Genomic DNA, 18,062 nt, shown 5'->3' on the forward strand with positions numbered 1-18,062 from the left:
ACGATACATCAACGGCATCATTGATGCTTAAGGAATATTCTTTCTGATCTCTTAATATTTGTAGTGGAACTTGACAGGGATGCCCTCTATCCCCATAAGTAGGCTTGGTTTTTTCCTTGGCATTCCCCAGGCCTTTGTTGATACAATGATTCTATGCCCCTCATTCTCCTTGTCCCTAGATATTTGGGATAGATTGTCGAGGACTCAGAAGTTTAAATCGCCCCATAACCCATTGGCTCCCCTTTTGTGAAATGGGGATTTTACCCCGGGCCTCACCCCCTCTGCTTTTAAATGGTGGTCCAACAAAGGCCTCCTACGTATTGCAGACCTCTGTGACCATAAGGGCATGCTATCCAAAAGATTGCTGATAGAAAAGTACCAACTACCGGATTCGGAATTCTTTACTTATACTCAAATATACCACTATATGCAAATTCTATCATGCAAAGGAGACCTTGCAACTATGACACCTAAGGAAAATATGTGTCGACAATTTGACAAACTTCGAGGTCACATATCTGCAATATATACCATTTTGACCTATGTCTCGGGTAAACTGACTTATATGAGTCAATGGGAATTAGATTTCCAGAAAACCCTGGAACTAGCGGAATGGCACTCGATGACTATAGCAGCTTCCAGATCATTGATTAACATCTCAATTATAGAAGCGAATTACAAGTGCTAATGCGGTGGTATTTAGTGCCGACTAGACTGGCAGCTTTTGTCCCCGGAGCTTCTAAGTGTTTTCGGGGCTGTGGTCAGGAAGGGACGGTATACCATATATGGTGGCAATGCCCCACAGTACGGAGATTTCATTTATACCCTCACCCAGACTAACCTGACCAAGTCCCCAAAACACGCACTCCTGGGCTGCAAGGTAGATATTCATATCGGCCAAAATCACAATAGCTAGGAACTGGAAGTCGGCAGTCATACCATTTAACCAACTTAAACATAAACTTTCTTGGATCATGTTAAACGAACGACTGACGGCAATTGTCCAGGATAAAATGAAGCAGTTCAATAGAATATGGGACCCATGGATCAGATACTTGACAAATGATCCCCAGATGATCACTGACTAGGGATTTCCCTGGTTGGTGCGAAGAAGAGTGTGGAGTCCTCCCTCCCCTCCCCGTCTCCTAAACCCTCTGATTCTCCTCCCTCCCTTTTTTATTCTTTTTCTCTGTTTGCCCTTCCCCTCCCTTTTTTTTCTCTATTCTTTTCTCTTCCTCTGAGACCTTGGTGTTGCCGGGCCCGGACTATGTCCCTCCAGGGATTCGGGGTTTCCCGACTACCTGATGGGGCGACTTGCATCTCCTGGCTTGGGGGGCTTACCCTAGAGCCCCCACAATTGAGTTAATATAAGGATGCAGGATATAGTGTGAAGCTTAAGATGGATGGCTCACTGCATAACTTGCTATTTGATTTCATAATCAAGACTATAGATAAGAAAGATAAGATAAGAAAAGGACTGTAAAAAAAAAAGATAAGAAAAGGACTATACTAGAAAACTGTTACCCTGCCTCAACAGTAGATGGTAAACTATCCTTGCTTGAAATGTATGTTTTATTGACTAAGAAAACTGTACACTGCTAAATAACAATGCCACGGTCCTTACTCTGTATTGCGAAAAAACTTGAATAAAAACTATTGGAAAAAAAAGTATAAAAAAAAGATGTAAAAAAAAAAATAGATGATTGAAACAAAACGTGCTTCCAATTCTACTGTGAAAAAAGAAAGTGCTTCTCAGATAAACCAACAATCTGTCACAAGTGCTCCCTTCACCAGGAGCAATGGCTGCTCACCTCCTTCCTAGACCCTGAAAGGGTCAAACTCGCTCACAGCTAATGATATTTCCCATCAGGAAAAAAGCTTCACACTGGTCTTTAATGGTTCCCACCAAGGTCCTGCAGGGATCAAACATGCTTTGCATCTTGTGTACTTATCCTTTAAAGTTTGCCGCTGTGATGATTACCAGCAACTCCAGACCGATATGCAAAAATATAAAGTGCCTCCAATAGTGCAGTACCAGGTGTTAAATGGAATAAGCCTCACCAACCCAGCTTCCTCTATTACACTCACATTTATTTTAATAAAAAACAACATATATACCAGTCCTGAAGGGTCTGGTATGAAATTTGGGGGGACCCCTACACTTTTTTTTTTATTTAAAGTTAATTTGTATTTATTTAATATTCATACCAGACCCAAAGGGCCTGGTAATGGACTGGGGGGACCCATGCTGTTTTTGTCAATGACTTTTATCTGTATTGCTGGGACCCGACAATTCATTATAGCCGCGAGTAGTTTTGAATTATTTTTTTCCTTTAGAAATGTAATTTTGTGCAGGGACTGTTCTAAACAAGGAAAAATTCGCCACTTTACAGGCATACTATCGATACCCCCCAGCTACTAAACATTTTAAGGAATATTTCATTTTTATTGTTTCACTTTAAGCATTACTAAAATCACTGCTCCCGAAAAAACTTTAGTTTTTAAAACTTTTTTTTGCATTGATACATGTCCCCTGGGGCAGGACCCAGGTCCCCAAACACTTTTTATGAGAATACCATGCATACAAGCCTTTAAAATTAGCACTTTTGATTTCTCCCATAGACTTTTAAAGGGTTTGACTCGAACATCGGGCTCATCCCTACTGCACACACCCTAAACATGTTAAAATCAGCTTCCCAGCTTGCAATCAGCTGATTGCAAGCTGGGAAGCTTCCCATAGACTGCCGTGTGTCTGCGCCCGGACACTCTTAAAGTGACCATCTTTTTTTGTCAAAAGCTTGGGGGGTGGCACCTGGGCGCTCCCTATGGATGGGCCGCCACTGTTGTGGCTTTACTGTAATATACAGAGCGGGTTTACATGGATGAGCTCCAGACTACTTAACATTGTGAGTGTAATTATTTTTTTCTTTTACAATAAAACTGCGATTATTCTTATTAATTTTTTTTAATACAAAAGGTAAAGTACACTACTCCTACTACAGCACTGTACAGTATTATTTTGAGATTTTGCTCATATTTTGGTATTTTTATATGAATAAATGGTTGTTAAACGAATTATCTGAATTTCCATTATTTCCTATGGGAAAATGCTTGCTTTGAGTGCTTTGGATTACAAGCATGCTTCTGGAACGAATTATGCTCGCAAACCAAGATATTACTGTATACGGGATGTGAGGTGGTTAAACAATATACTGCATATTACAGTACAATTTAGGCAAATATATCATGCTCTAAACATTATTTTCATGTGCAATAGTCGTGGTCTTAACAAGAGTCATGGTTTGGGTGCTAATTTGTTTTCAGGGGGCTATAGTAAATTTGTTTTTGAGAGTATTTTTTGCATCAGCACTGTAGTGAATATCGTTTTAGCGCTAATTACCACGATTAGCCCTTATTAGCTGTAATTAGCACTAATTAGCATGCAGCGCTATAGTAAATTTATTTTGTTTATAATTGATTTTTGTATAAAATAATTAAATAATTGTGTATATATTGTTAAAAAAAGATTGATCATGTAAAATTTGTATAAAATTTCTAAAGACATTTCTACTGCTTTTTAGATTGATGCATGTACTCCTGAAGAAGCTGAAGAAGTGTAACAAATTTGGTGAAACATGCCGAGTGGAAGCATTAATTGTCACATGAAATGTGATATATGTGTTTGTTGGAACCCATTAATTTTATTATATAAATTTTTAATGATGTACAATAAATATTCAAATATTTTATAACATATTTTGTGTTTACTTGCACCTTCCCCCAAATTCTCTATTTCTCTATTTGCAGGCAATTATTTTAGCATTAACCCAGAGTTTAGAGTCTCACTGTGAGCACTAAGACTGGCTACCCGATCGTTTCCTGTGTTAACAGGAAATGATTTGATGACTATTATATGTATAGAGGGAGTATCAATATAGCGGTTTAGCACTTCCGGTAATGGAACTTCCGGTTCCAGCAGAAACCGGAAGTGGTGAAATTATTACTCAATCAATGAGAGTATTATTAGAGTATTAGGGGGTACTGGGTGAAGTAGGCGGGATTTAATGCATATAAGACAACCAGTCACAAGTGCCTCTAGCTTCTGATGATGCCCAGTGGGAGGGGCAAAATGCATCAAGCTGAGGAGACCTTGTGACAGTTGTTTGCACGCCAAGGTGGCGTTTTTCTGCACATTTTCAAAGTTTTGATGTAAGTGTAAAATGTTAGAATTTTAGAAACAGTATTACACTATATACTCTTTTTCCCTTCATTGCCATATGTTTTAAATTCATATCCGATCATCGTGAAAGCTGGGAAGGTGATTACTAAGATTTGGATCTAGGATATTCCAAAAACAATGTATATACCGGTGGAAGAAAGGAGTCATTCCTATATTATATCCACATCCGGCAACACTGATCATTGATGGGAGATATCACCCTAACATAACAAACAGGCGTATTTAAAGATTTTTTTCTGGTGAGTGGGGATCCAGGAGAGGGGCACGGAGAACCACCTGACAACCACACTAAACCACACAGTTTGCACAAGCTCAGCACTTCATACTGGATGGACTTTATATGATTGCACTTTATTTGTTTGCACTTTAATTGCACTGAGCACTTTATATTACATTGCTAAGTAATGTTATGCTATTGAATGCAGGCATTCTAGTATCAGATATCACATTAGTGTTTTGTTTACACGAGCAGCGTTGAGTATAATTATTCATTGTCATTAGCGTTAACCTAAACTATAGCCATCAGTCTGACGTTTGCATTTTTTTCAAAATGTTGGTCTTTTTTTTCCTTATATTGTAAAAACATATAAAGCCAAGTGAATATATTAAATATGTAGCGCTACCCTCGTGAAGGACGCTGGTAGAAACTGTACCCCACTGGTTGCCCCGACTCTGCAAGTCCTCTGACACCTCTGACACCCTGCCATTTTTACCAACTATCTCCAAAAATAATGAACTTACATAATGCAGGTGAAACGATTTAGATTTGTTTACTGAGGCAAAAGTGGCACATAGAAAAGCATAACATAAGACTGTACGTCATAAAGGTAACTTGTTAGAAATAATACATCACTAGTATGAAATGTGATTGTGCAATCCAAAGACTTCTACTTAGTAATACCAATTATGCAAAGTAATACTATCCTTTAGGTCAGGGATCCTCAAACTACGGCCCTCCAGCTGTTGTAGAACTACACATCCCATGAGGCATTGTAACACACTGACATTCACAGACATGTCAAGGCATGATGGGAATTGTAGTTACTGAACAACTGGAGGGCCTAAGTTTGAAGACCCATGCTTTAGGTCACTGAGGCCTATGTGAACAGGCAGCAGAGGAGACTTCCATTTCCCGGGGGAGTGGCTGCTGCACGATGGAGTGAGCAGGCTCCAGGAGAGAGCTAGGAGGTAGCATGTGTACCCTCCAGGAGGCCGTTGGAGACAGGCACGAAATCCCTACAGCAGAAAAACCCAAACGGCCCATGCCGAGCCAGGGGAAGAGTACAGGAGTGCCATACACTCCCATCCATCCGTACCCCACTCACTATTTGGCCGGAAGGCAGGACCTCACACAGCGTGGGGAAGGAGGCTGTGGAAGTAGTCTGACACAGAAGGCTCCATCAGAATTCACGCCGGCATCGGCCCCGGCCATCCCAGCACCACAGAAGGTTCAGCTACACAGAGCAATGGAAGCAAAAGCAGCAACCACCACTGAGCTACAAGCAGTGACTTATGGAGACGCACAGCAATGCACCTCTAAGACCATAGGCCAACAAATACAGGTATGCCTGACCAATGTTTACAACACTCAGACACAGGAGCAGAAGGGAGAGCCAGATATAAGACAGCTCTTTCAGCTCATACAGGCATTAACCTACTAGAGAGGACATTCAGAAATTAATGGCAGAAGTAAGGGGTGCAATAAGAGAGGAGATACGCGCCAGAGTAGTGGCGGTGGATGATAGACTGCTTAAATTGGAGACAAAGCAGAGTGTAATGGACCCACATTTGAAACTTCTGGAAGAAAGGGTATACATACAAAATCAGCAATTAAGTATGTTACAGGCAGAGGAAACCGAGAATAGGAGCAGGAGAAATATTCGGATTAAAGGGATTCCAGAAAACATTGAGGGGCCCACACTAAGACACAGTGATGGGCATTTTAAATCAATTACTAAAGAACCCCCCAGATACTCTGATTGAACTGGATTGAGTACATAAGGTACCTACCATAATAAGTCACACTCAGATTAAACCACAAGATGTGCTCTGTAGGATACACTTTTACAGGATTAAAGAGGATATTCTCAGAGCTGCATGGCAATCGGGTCCGCTGACCTATGAAGGGAGTGGGATACAAATATACCCTGATTTATCTAGACAAACAAAAATCAGGCGTCGCATGTTAAAACCTCTTTTGGCCTATATACTCGCTAGCGGAGCTACATATAGATGGGGGCATCCATTAGTAGTATTTGTGAAAAAGGGGGGACGAAGTTTCAACCTACGGGCACCGGAGGAGCTTCCTGAATTTTTTAAGTTCCTGGGGGTAGATGCCATAGAGATCCCTAATTGTACTGAAATGTCAGTGCGAATGGACTACACCCCCCAACAACAAATACTGGGGACACTAGCGGAGAAGTAGTGAAAAGACCTCCTGAGTATTGCTATTGGTCGCTTATTAAAATGCAGGAGCTACAGTATTTTCCATATACATCTAGTGTTTAAAAACAAAAAAAAAGAAGTAAGGCATGAAGAAGAAAGAATTTATTTGAACGTGTTTTTAGATGAAGTTGAGCTGGAAGCGGAATTATTTTTTGTGGGAAGTGATTTTCATTTTGTTTTGTGATTTTGTGGGGGATGTATATATCATGGGGATATTTTGTAATAAGTATATATATATATATTTATAGGTCATAGTAGTACAAAGAGGAGAACAGGGATGGATGTTTTCTTCTTTTTTTTTTCCCTTCTCCCCTCCAACCCACCAAATGTCAGGGGCCCATCCTTATGGGTGGGGATGGAGAAAGGGGCATGGTAATATAATATAATATATTTATGATTTAATATAGGGTATAGAATGGGGCAAGAATATAAGACAAAGATAGAGATGGGGGGGGATGCATGGGGGGAGGTGCACGGATCCTGCTATGCTCGGGGAGATCCGCAGACTCAAAGTGGTACATAAGAAATCGCAGGCATTACAGACAGAGGAGGAATTACCTTGTTTAGGCGTGGAATTAAATTTGCTATTAATGGATAAAGCTAAAGCCACAACTCGGTGTAAACAAGCTTTCTATGAATACGGAAACTAACCGAGCAGGATGCTAGCTAATGCGCTCAGAGAGACGAGGGCACAAAATCATATTGATCGTATTAAAACTCAGGGAGACGTCTTAGTTAGCTTGTCACAGGAAATCACTAAGGCATTCAGAGACTACTATGCAAGCCTATATCAGATAGAGGACCTACAAAGGAATGGAGGGGATGGGGCTAATGAGTACATAGGGGCGTCGGGAATGCAGAGATTGCCGGATGAGGGAGCAGAGGACATAGATGGCCCAATTACTGCAGAAGAATTCGCAGTTGCCCTCAAATCGCAAGAAATAGGCAAGGCCCCCGGCCCGGATGGGTTCACCCTGCAATATTATAAGACTTTTTCTAAAAAAAATGGCGCCAAAATTTTTGGCGGCTTTTAATTCGATACAAGAAGGACATAGGATGCCCATAGAAACATTGATGGCTCATATAACAGTAATACCTAAGGAGGGGAAGATCCATCCCAAGTTATCACCCAATTTCATTGCTAAATGTGGATTTAAAGAATCTCACAAAAATACTTTCCAACAGATTATTGCCGTAAATCCCCTCCTTAATACATCCTGATCAAGTGGGATTCACCCCTGAGAGAGAAGGTAGAGAAAATACACAACGGGTCATAAGTGCTATACATTTTTCTCAATATCATCAAAAACCCCTAGTGCATATATCCACAGATGCAGAAAAAGCTTTTGATAGGGTAGACTGGACCTGAGAGCTACTATGCAACATATAGGACTGAGGAAGGGAATGCAAAACTGGTTCATGAGTCTATATTCCCTCCCCAAAGCTAGAGTCAAGGTAAATGACATACTGTCAGAACCTTTTTCCATATGCAATGGAACACGACAGGGATGACCATTATCGCCTATCATTTTTATCCTGACGCTGGAAACCTTTTTAAGATCAATAAGGGCTAATCCAGATATCAGATTTTAATGCTATGGCATTAAAAAAAGAAGGAACATAAACTTGCCGCATATGCAGATGACCTTTTGTTTTTCATAACCTCTCCAGTATTGTCCCTTCATTACTGAGATACACAAGTATGGGGGTCTGTCCAACTTTAAGGTAAATTACAATAAATCAATCAATGCAACATCAGTTATCGACCTTCTTTGCATTTAGATGGACATACTCACATATATGATACCTTGGGACCAAAATACCAAACAAATTAAATAGAATATTCAAACTTAATTTTGCCCCTTTAGCACGACAGATTAAATTAGATCTACAGAGATGGGAAAAGGAAGTTTTTACTTGGTTTGGCAGAATTAACATTATAAAAATGAACGTAATGCCGAGATTGCTATACCTACTACAGACCATACCTATCAGGATCCCTTTAGAGTTCCTAAGGGACCTGAGCAAGGTTTGCTAGGTTTATATGGGCCAGAAAACCAGCAAGAGTACTGTAACAGTCACCACCGTTTACGATATTCCCATTCCATCGCCCACGTCAGCTTATCCGACACTCCACAATCCGACAGGCACGATCCATCCCATTTCCCAGAATAACCGAGACTGACAAGCTCTAGCTCTCTGGTTTCAAAATGTGTGAACACTTTTAATGGCATTTTAGCTTTCTTATATACAGTACAAATATGTTACAGTAATCAAAGGGACAAAGAACTCTCCATCCACACATCACACAATGGGGCTTCACTCACATTCTTTTAGATAATGACATCCAGTTGAGCTAATCATTAGTCACCCCCAGACGTCCCGTCTCCGCAATTAGAGGAGGTAATTACTACAGCTTGACAAGTCACATTCCTTTACTAAACATAATTGACATGCTAATTCCCTACCCCTGAAAGGAGACATCTGACCCTTCAGACTTAGTTATCATCACACAATGGACAATGGAATGTCTAGGAGCAGCCCCAATTAACATCTCAAAAGCATGAAAACACTCCACTGACCTGGTGGGGTCAGAATAACCACCTGTAATATCTCAAGATATCCTGCAATATGAATTATCATTTAATGTCCCATCTCATGTAATTTATAATTAATATTTCTCAGTCACCCTATGCCCAAAAGGGGCACAGAATGACCCTAGACCCAAGAGTCATTAGTGACGCTGGCACAGGAGTACCCCTCATCCTTCAAAAGTCTCTGGATGTCATGGGTCATTCTGTTACAAGTACGTAGGGACATTTTGGCTCTACCAAAAGAAAAAGGTGGGGTGGGATTTCCAGACCCAGTCGGTTACCATGCGGCACTACACCTAACAAGGGTACTGGATTGGTGCGTGGCTCAAAAAGACAAGCCATGGATACATATGGAACAGGCAGCATCCAAGATACCCTTGGAGGGCTTAGTCTGGCTCATGGATTCAACGATACCACAGGTAGTAAAGCGACATCCAACGGTGGGTGCCACTCTTCGATCCCTTTAAAAAGACATTTAAAAAAACTAAGATATCGACTCACCTGAGCCCGATGATCCCAATCCTGGGAAACCCAGCATTTGTGCCGGGCCTAAATGATCAAGGTTTCACTAACCTAAAATGATGGGGCAGAAGTAGACTGGTACATTTTTTGAAGGATAATCGAGTGAAGTCTAGAGAGGAGATAGAGCATGAATTCTCAGAGGTGTAATCCGAGATTTCAGTTCTCAGTCACCCTATGCCCAGAAAGGGACTTCCGTTACATGGCTCCCTCTTTGTGGGACACTCTGGCAGACCCGGCTTGATCTTTTTCGGGTCAACTTGGGGATGTCCGGAACTAGGAGGCCGGGATGACGTCTGTTTGCCGGGATAACCCATCAGCATTGCCATCTTGCTTACCAGGTCGGTAGCTGATGGTGAAGGTGAATAATTGAATTCAGTTCTGGAACAGTCACTTGCTTTGCTCTCTCAATGGCTCCCAAAACATGTTGCTGGTGCTCTTGGGAGAGATAAGGCACAACCTGGGCACAAATTCCATTTAACCTTTTGACAATTTCAGCCTGTTTGTGCATTTCAATGTTCAAGCCACGGGACATCTCATAATACATGACGTAGTGTCGTTGCATCTCCGATTTCTCACTGGCCAACTTGTCACATTCCCATTTTAGACTGTGATATTGTGCCTGATCTACGGTACCTGTCGGGGGAGATAGTCTTACCCGAGTCTCAGCAGCAAGCGGGTTAGTTCCAGCAGCACGGGTCTGGACAAAGGTAGTCACTGTGTGGGCTTCAGTGGGGCACATCGAGGCGTAATCAGAAACAAGGGGGGCCAAATTATTCCCCAGTAGTACATCTGCTGGCAAATCCTTCATCACCCCCACATTCACATGTCCCGAACCAACCCCCCAATCCAGGTGAACCCGGGCGACGGGTAACCGGAAGACAGTGCCTCCCGCTACTCTTGCGGCTACAGTGTCTCCGGTGTGCTGGCTCTCTGGGATGAGTTTATTCTGTAGCAGGGTCATGGTGGCCCCAGTATCACGTAGCCATTGGCTACCTTTCCATTGACCCAGACAGTCTGCCTGTGTTGCTGCCTGTTGTCCTGGTCAGCTGCTTGTATTGGATCTGCCTCGTGCAGGACGCCCCAATGTTCTTCCTCCTCAACGCAGTGGGCCGCAGGCATGGATGTGTGGGGGTTCCCCCTTTCTGGCTGTCTCCATAACTATGACTGCCTGGGTGGATTCAATGGACAGTCTAGCTTTTTGTGTCCTGCTGTTTACACCCGAAACACCTGATGGGCTGTGAGTAGTCCTGGGAGTTGAACCTGGACTGCTGAGGATATGTGGCCGCTGAAGGTGGTGCTGTAGGCAATAGCCGGCGGGGGTGCCGCTGATCGATAATCCACCCGAGCTGTTGTCTTGACCACAGAGTTATCCAGTTTGCGGGCGTCTGTGTATTCGTCCACCAGGCGAGCTGCTTCAGACAAGGAGAAAGGGTTTCTGTCACGGACCCACTCTCTGACTTCCCAGGACAGTTTGTCAAAGAAGTGCTCCAGCAGGAACACCTGCAGCACCTCTTCCCCGGATTCTGCTTGGCATCCATTGACCCAGTGGGATGCTGTGCGGTGTAGGCGGCATGCCCACTCGGTATATGAGTCTCCAGTCTGCTTGCTCATCTCTCGGAACCGCCTGCGGTATGCCTCTGGTGTGATGGCATACCTGGCCAAAAGTGCTTCTTTTACCAGTCCATAGTTCATAATATCCTTGTCTGGGATGGCCCTGAATGCTTCACTGGCCCGGCCGGACAATTTCCCAGACAAAATGGTAATACATTCCTCTGTGGGCACCTGGTGTAGGGCACATTGCCGTTCAAAATCCGCCAGGTGCCCATCAATCTCCCCTTCAGTTTCAATTAAATTCTTAAAAGCAGCAAAATGTATCTTTCTCCTTTCGGTTGGTGCTGCTGTGACTTCTGCTGCTGCAGAACCTCTTTGTCGGAGCCAATTTGCGTCCACAGCAGCTATAACTTGGTCTATGATCTCCGGTGGAGGGTTAGGACCATAGTGTGCCAGTCTTAGTTTAACAGCCCGATCCTCGGGTGTCCCGTCTGTTACGCTGGGCCTTTCCGTTATGTTGGGTCTTTCAGCTCCATCCATTTGGACAAGTTCTGTCATCACGTCCATCTTCTTACAGTTGCTGGCTGGTCTGCCACGGTTCTCCAGTAAGTCCTTGTAGCTGTCCCTTAAGGCTGTGGGATCATCTCACTGCTAGCCAACAATTTTAACGGTCAGGGGTTAACACTGTTCACGATTTTCCATTCCTCCAACCCAAGACAGCTTATCCGACACTGTACTTTCTGAGTCAAACGAATGAATACTTTTAATGGTACCTTAGCTTTCTTATATACAGTACAAACATTTTACAGTAATCAAAGGAACAAAAACACCCTCCACCCACACATCACACAATGGGGCTTCAATCACATTCTTTTAGATAATGACATTCAGAGGAGTTAATTATCCCCCAGACGTTCAGACTCTGCCAATAAGCGATTAACCTGCATAATACACATTCCTATGTCAGACGGTTTGGCACCGGTCTGACATAATTAACATGACCTAATTACTAGAGTTGACAAGTACATTCCACACAAAAAACAGTATTAGCATCACACAATGGAATGTCTAGGAGCAGACTATATTAACACCTCAAAAGCATGTGTCCCCACATAAATGAATACTGTCCTATTGACCTGGTGGGGTCAGAATAACCAACTTGTAATATCTCAAGATATACTGCAATATATGAATTGTCATTAATGTCCCATCTCATGTAATCCGAGAAATCAGTTCTCAGTCACCCTATGCCCAGAAAGGGACTCCCGTTACACTGGGTATAAAAGATTTTTGGAAAATGGTATCTAAAACAATTAAAAGAAATTACATATGTGTCTCTTGGACAGAATCTGGCTGCCTTTTTGCTGTTTGATATCCCTTTATCATCCGAAAAATATAAACAATATTCGCTGAGACATCTACTTACGACAGCTAAAGCATGTATTCCAGCTCTATGGAAAAGTACTGTCTCTCCTACTTGACCACAATGGTTTGCTAAAATACCAGAAATTCAACAAATGGAAATTCTCACAATGACGCTAAGGGAGCAGGAGGACAACTATTGCAAAATCTGGACTCCCTATATTATATATAGGGAACAATTGACGTGTGGGGGAAGGAGCTGAGGGAGGGAGGGGAGATGTGGAGTATTTTTCCCCCTCTCTTTCTTCTTCTTTTCCTTTCTCTCTTTTTCTTTTATCTTTCTAGAATTTATGTTCTATGTTTTTATTTCTATGATACTTTTCCTTCTTGAATTGGAGGATAACCAGGGTGGGGAACAGGGTAATGAAAATAGAACAAAGATATGGGACTATTTTAGACCTACAGTATATAAAAGTGTGATTAAAATGATGAGATAGTTGAAGTAGAAACGGAAAACTGTTATTGTTGGTGAAAGAGTAACTAATGTTAAGGAAAAGAAGACGTTATGCTTAAAATAACAGAACTGTTGTATAGATTTATTTTATGAATGGTGTATTAATATCTTTGTGAAAGAAAAACTAAAATAAAGAATTTATAAAAAAAAAAAAACAGCAGCAGAGGACTGACACTTAATAGAACTATGTCAGACTCAGCCCACAGGCACTTAACATCAACTACTGACAAGCATTCGGCAAACTGTAGTATTTAGGTTGGCTGGCTCCTTTTAACCACTTGCCGACCGCGCACCGCCGTTCTACGTCGGCAAGTTGGCTCTGCTGGGCGAGAGCACGTAGTATAACGTCCTCTCTCCCAGTCGCCACTAGGGGCGCGCGCGCCCCCCGCTCGCCCCCGACTTCCGTGCGTGTGCCCGGCGGGCGCGATCGCCGCCGGGCACACGCGATCGCTCGGTACAGAGCGGGGAACGGGAGCTGTGTGTGTAAACACACAGCTCCCGGTCCTGTCAGCAGGGGAAATGCTGATCTTCTGTTCATACAATGTATGAACAGAGGATCAGTGTTTCCCCATGTGAGGCCATCCCCCCCCCACAGTAAGAACACACCCAGGCATACTTAACCCCTTCCCCGCCCACTAGTGTTAACCCCTTCACTGCCAGTGGCATTTTTATAGTAATCCAATGCATTTTTATAGCACTGATCGCTATAAAAATGCCAATGGTCCCAAAAATGTGTCAAAAGTGTCCGAAGTGTCCGCCATAATGTCGCAATACCGAAAAAAAATCGCTGATCGCCATTACTAGTAAAAAAATATATTAATAAAAATGACATAAAAATACCCCCTATTTTGTAAACGCTATAACTTTTGCGCAAACCAATCAATAAACGCTTATTGCGATTTTTTTTTTACGAAAAATAGGTAGAAGAATACGTATCGGCCTAAACTGAGGAAAAAAAACGTTTTTTTATATATTTTTGGGGGATATTTATTATAGCAAAAAGTAAAAAATATTCATTTTTTTCAAAATTGTCTCTCTATTTTTGTTTATAGCGCAAAAAATAAAAAACGCAGAGGTGATCAAATACCACCAAAAGAAAGCTCTATTTGTGGGAAAAAAAGGACGCCAATTTTGTTTGGGAGCCAAGTCGCACGACCGCGCAATTGTCTGTTAAAGCGACGCAGTCCCGAATCGCAAAAAGTACTCTGGTCTTTGGGCAGCAATATGGTCCGGGGGTTAAGTAGTTAAACAGACTTACAGAGAAATGTGAGCAGACCCCTTGTGCTAAACAATACTAGCCTCTTAGGAAGATGAGGAAAGAACAAAAAGTGGTTAATAATAACTCAGTGGAATCTGGAAAATCTTCAGCTAGCACTCAAAGTATGATGAAGGAAATAATTGTTTGGTGGTGGAATAGAGCAAATGTAGCTGTGTGTAATTAACTCCTTGTAGGTGCAACCATTTCTGCGTAACCTACAAGCACATGGTCACCATATATGTTACTTCTTTAATATTGTATCCAATAGTCACAGATGACAGGGATGTGAACAAAGAACAGATGTCTACATAATGGCCCAGATTCAGGTAGATCCGAGCAATATTTGCGTGGGCAAAGAGCAAATATTTTTCTCTGCGCCCACGCAAATATTGCGTTTTGCCCGCGATTCACGGAGCAGTTGCTCCGTAAATTGCGCGGGCGATATGCTAAACAGCCGGGCGTAAGGCTGCCTAATGTAAATGATCCCGCCCCCGGGGGCGGGAATCATTTAAATTAGGCGCGCTCCCACGCCGAGCGAACAGCGCATGCTCCGTCGGGAAACTTTCCCGACGTGCATTGCGGCAAATGACGTCGCAAGGACGTCATTTGCTTCTAAGTGAACGTGAATGGTGTCCAGCGCCATTCACGGTTCACTTACGTAAACGACGTGCGCAGGGCCCGCGCAACTTTTGTGAATCGGTGGTAGTATGCAATTTGCATACTATACGCCGATCACAATGGCCGCGCCCCCTAGCGGCCAACGCAAGAATGCAGCCTGGGATGTGAAGGCATAAGGAGGCTTATGTCTGTCACATCCTAGGCTGCAGTCGGTGTAACGAGGTTCCTGAATCAGAAGCACTCGTTACACCGGAGCAAGTAAGCACTTGCGCCGCGCAACCTATGGTTGCGCGGGCGCAAGTGCTTCTTGAATCTGGCCCAAAGTGTCTATTGGTGATAAAGAACTTGCTTCCTGTGGGACTACAAGTGTCAGAAATCTGAGCAAAGACAAAAATGTCTATATGCAGGGTCTATGGGTTCAAATGGGCAGGTGCCCGCTCACCGACCACATGCCTCCCAACATTTTGAGATGGGAATGAGGGACACCTACTAGCAAATGTATGTAGGGATAGGACACGCCCCCTATCACACCTCCTTAAAGGAGAATTAACCCCAAAAAAGGTTCATTAAATCCACAAGGGCTTTTTTGTTACCACTATTATTCCTTTACATTGGCTTTTAAAACTTACAAATGTAGCAATTTAGAATTTGGATGAAGGGTTTAGCACTGGGAAGCACTTTCTGAAAGATAAAAAGTGAATTTTATATACAACTATATAGATCAGATCAAAATGAGGGACAATTGAGGAGGAAAAGGGACAGAGGGACATTGCTCCAAATCAGGGACAGTTGGGAGGTATGCGATCACCACGGAAATTGCTGATGCAATGCAGATGATGATGATTTCAGGCTCTCTGGGTTCTGGCTCAGTGAATGGCGTTCGATCCACCGATCACACCGTGCCACGGCCTACCCGGATCCGATGTGCAGGTAAAACTGAAGGATCTGGATCAACCTCCGGACCGCTGCAACTAGGAAGCAATGCTGTCCACAGATGTCCCTCGATGCTAGGGTTGCCACCTTTTCTTCAAGCCAAACCCGAACACTTTAGCGGTGCATGGCAATTTTTTTTGTAGTATACACTATAGGATTGTAAAGAACTGGGACACCTTTGGGTGCACTAAGGAAAGCAATAATGCGGCACACTTTATTGGATTTCGTTACCTCCTATAACACAGGTGTCATTGCCACCCCCATTCATAAAATACGGGTCAGTGTTACCCCCTCCATAATTTAGGGGTTCCCCATAGAGGACCCCCATTAGGACCTCTTATAACAGAACCCCCCTTAGAGACCTCTAATAGATCAGGTAACCCCCCCATCAGTGACACAGGAATCAAAACACATCCGAACTTGTGCACTCACTCACAGGGCCGCTGTTAGGAACCATGGGGCCCTTGTTCCCTGAGGGGGGGAAAAGAGGTGGGGGAGCAAGGTGAGAAAGGGTGAGAGGAGGGGGTGAGGAGGCAGGAGATAGAGGGGTGAGAAAGAGGTGGGAGTGTGAGAGAGAGGGGGAGGGGATTGGGAGTGGGGTGAGAGAGGAGGGGTGGGAGAGAGAAGGGGGCTGAGAGGGAGGGGGTGAGAGAGAAAGGTGGTAAGAGAGGGGGTGGCCTAAGAGAGATAGGGGGAGGCTTACAGAGAGAAAGGGTAGCTGGCGGTGGGAGTGTCTGACAGAGAGGGGGGGTGGCTCACAGTGGAGGGGTTGTAGCTGACAGTGGAGGGGGGGTAACTGACAGGGGGGTGGTAGCTGAAAGAGTGGGGGTAGCTGATGGGGGGGGGGGTAGTAGCTAACTGAGGGGGTTAGTAGCTGACAGAGGGGTAGCTGACAGAGGGAGGATAGTAGCTAAATGAGAGGGGTAGCTGACTGAGAGGGGTAGCTGACAGAGGGAGGGGAGTAGCTGACTGAGAGGGGTAGCTGACAGAGGGAGGGGAGTACCTAACTGAGAGGGGTAGCTGACAGAGGGAGGGGAGTACCTGACTGAGAGGGGTAGCTGACAGATGGGGGAAGTAGCTGACTGAGAGGGGTAGCTGACAGAGGGGTAGCTGACTAAGAGGGGTAGCTGACAGGAGGGGGTAGCTGACAGATGGGGGGTTGCTGACAGATGGGGGTAGCTGACAGATGGGGGGGTAGCTGACTGAGGGAGGGGAGTAGCTGACTGAGGGAGGGGAGTAGCTGACAGGAGGGGGTAGCTGACAGGAGTGGGGTAGCTGACAGGAGGGGGGGAGTAGCTGACTGAGAGGGGGAGTAGCTGACTGAGGGGGGGGGTAGCTGACAGATGGGGGGATAGCTCACAGGTGGGGTGGTAGATGACAGATGGGGGGGGGTAGATGACAGAAGGGGTAGCTGACAGATGGGGGGGTAGCTGACAGGAGGGGGGTAGCTGACAGGATGGGGGGTTGGCTAACAGAGGGGGAGTGCGGGGGGTGGCTTACAGAGAGAAAGGGTATCTGAGAGGGGGGGTGGCTTACAGAGAGGGGGTTGGCTGGCAGTGGAGGGGTTGTAGCTGGCAGTGGAGGGGTTGTAGCTGGCAGTGGAGGGGGGAAGCTGACAGTGGAGGGGGGTAACTGACAGTGGAGGGGGGGTAGCTGACAGTGGAGGGGGGTTGTAGCTGACAGTGGAGGGGGGTAGCTGACAGTGGAGGGGTTGTAGCTGACAGTAGAGGGGGGGTAGCTGACAGTGGAGGCGGGGGGTAGCTGACAGGGGAGGTGGTAGCTGACAGTGGAGGGGGGTAGTGGACAGTGGAGGGGGGTAGCTAACAGTGGAGGGGGGGTAGCTGACAGTGGATGGGGGGGGTAGCTGACAGTGGATGGGGGGGTAGCTGACAGAGGAGGGGGGGTAGCTGACAGTGGAGGGGTTTTAGCTGACAGAGGAGGGGGGGTAGCTGACAGAGGAGGAGGGGTAGCTGACAGTGGATGGGGGGGGGGTAGCTGACAGAGGAGGGGGGGTAGCTGACAGAG

At 44.5% G+C, this 18,062-nt stretch overlaps 1 protein-coding gene across 1 annotated transcript; it reads right to left on the minus strand.

The window, feature by feature from the left end:
• Positions 1–5,990: 5,990 nt before the first annotated feature.
• LOC120920063 lies at positions 5,991–10,762 on the minus strand. The gene is made up of 3 exons (XM_040331976.1): positions 10,156–10,762; positions 6,251–6,358; positions 5,991–6,037 (listed from the first exon to the last, which is right to left on the minus strand). The coding sequence occupies exons 1-3, from the start codon at positions 10,760–10,762 to the stop codon at positions 5,991–5,993; spliced, it is 762 nt and encodes a 253-aa protein (XP_040187910.1).
• Positions 10,763–18,062: the final 7,300 nt, after the last annotated feature.

The sequence above is a fragment of the Rana temporaria genome, chromosome 13 (genome assembly GCF_905171775.1).
Source record: "Rana temporaria chromosome 13, aRanTem1.1, whole genome shotgun sequence".
Lineage (NCBI taxonomy): Eukaryota > Metazoa > Chordata > Amphibia > Anura > Ranidae > Rana > Rana temporaria.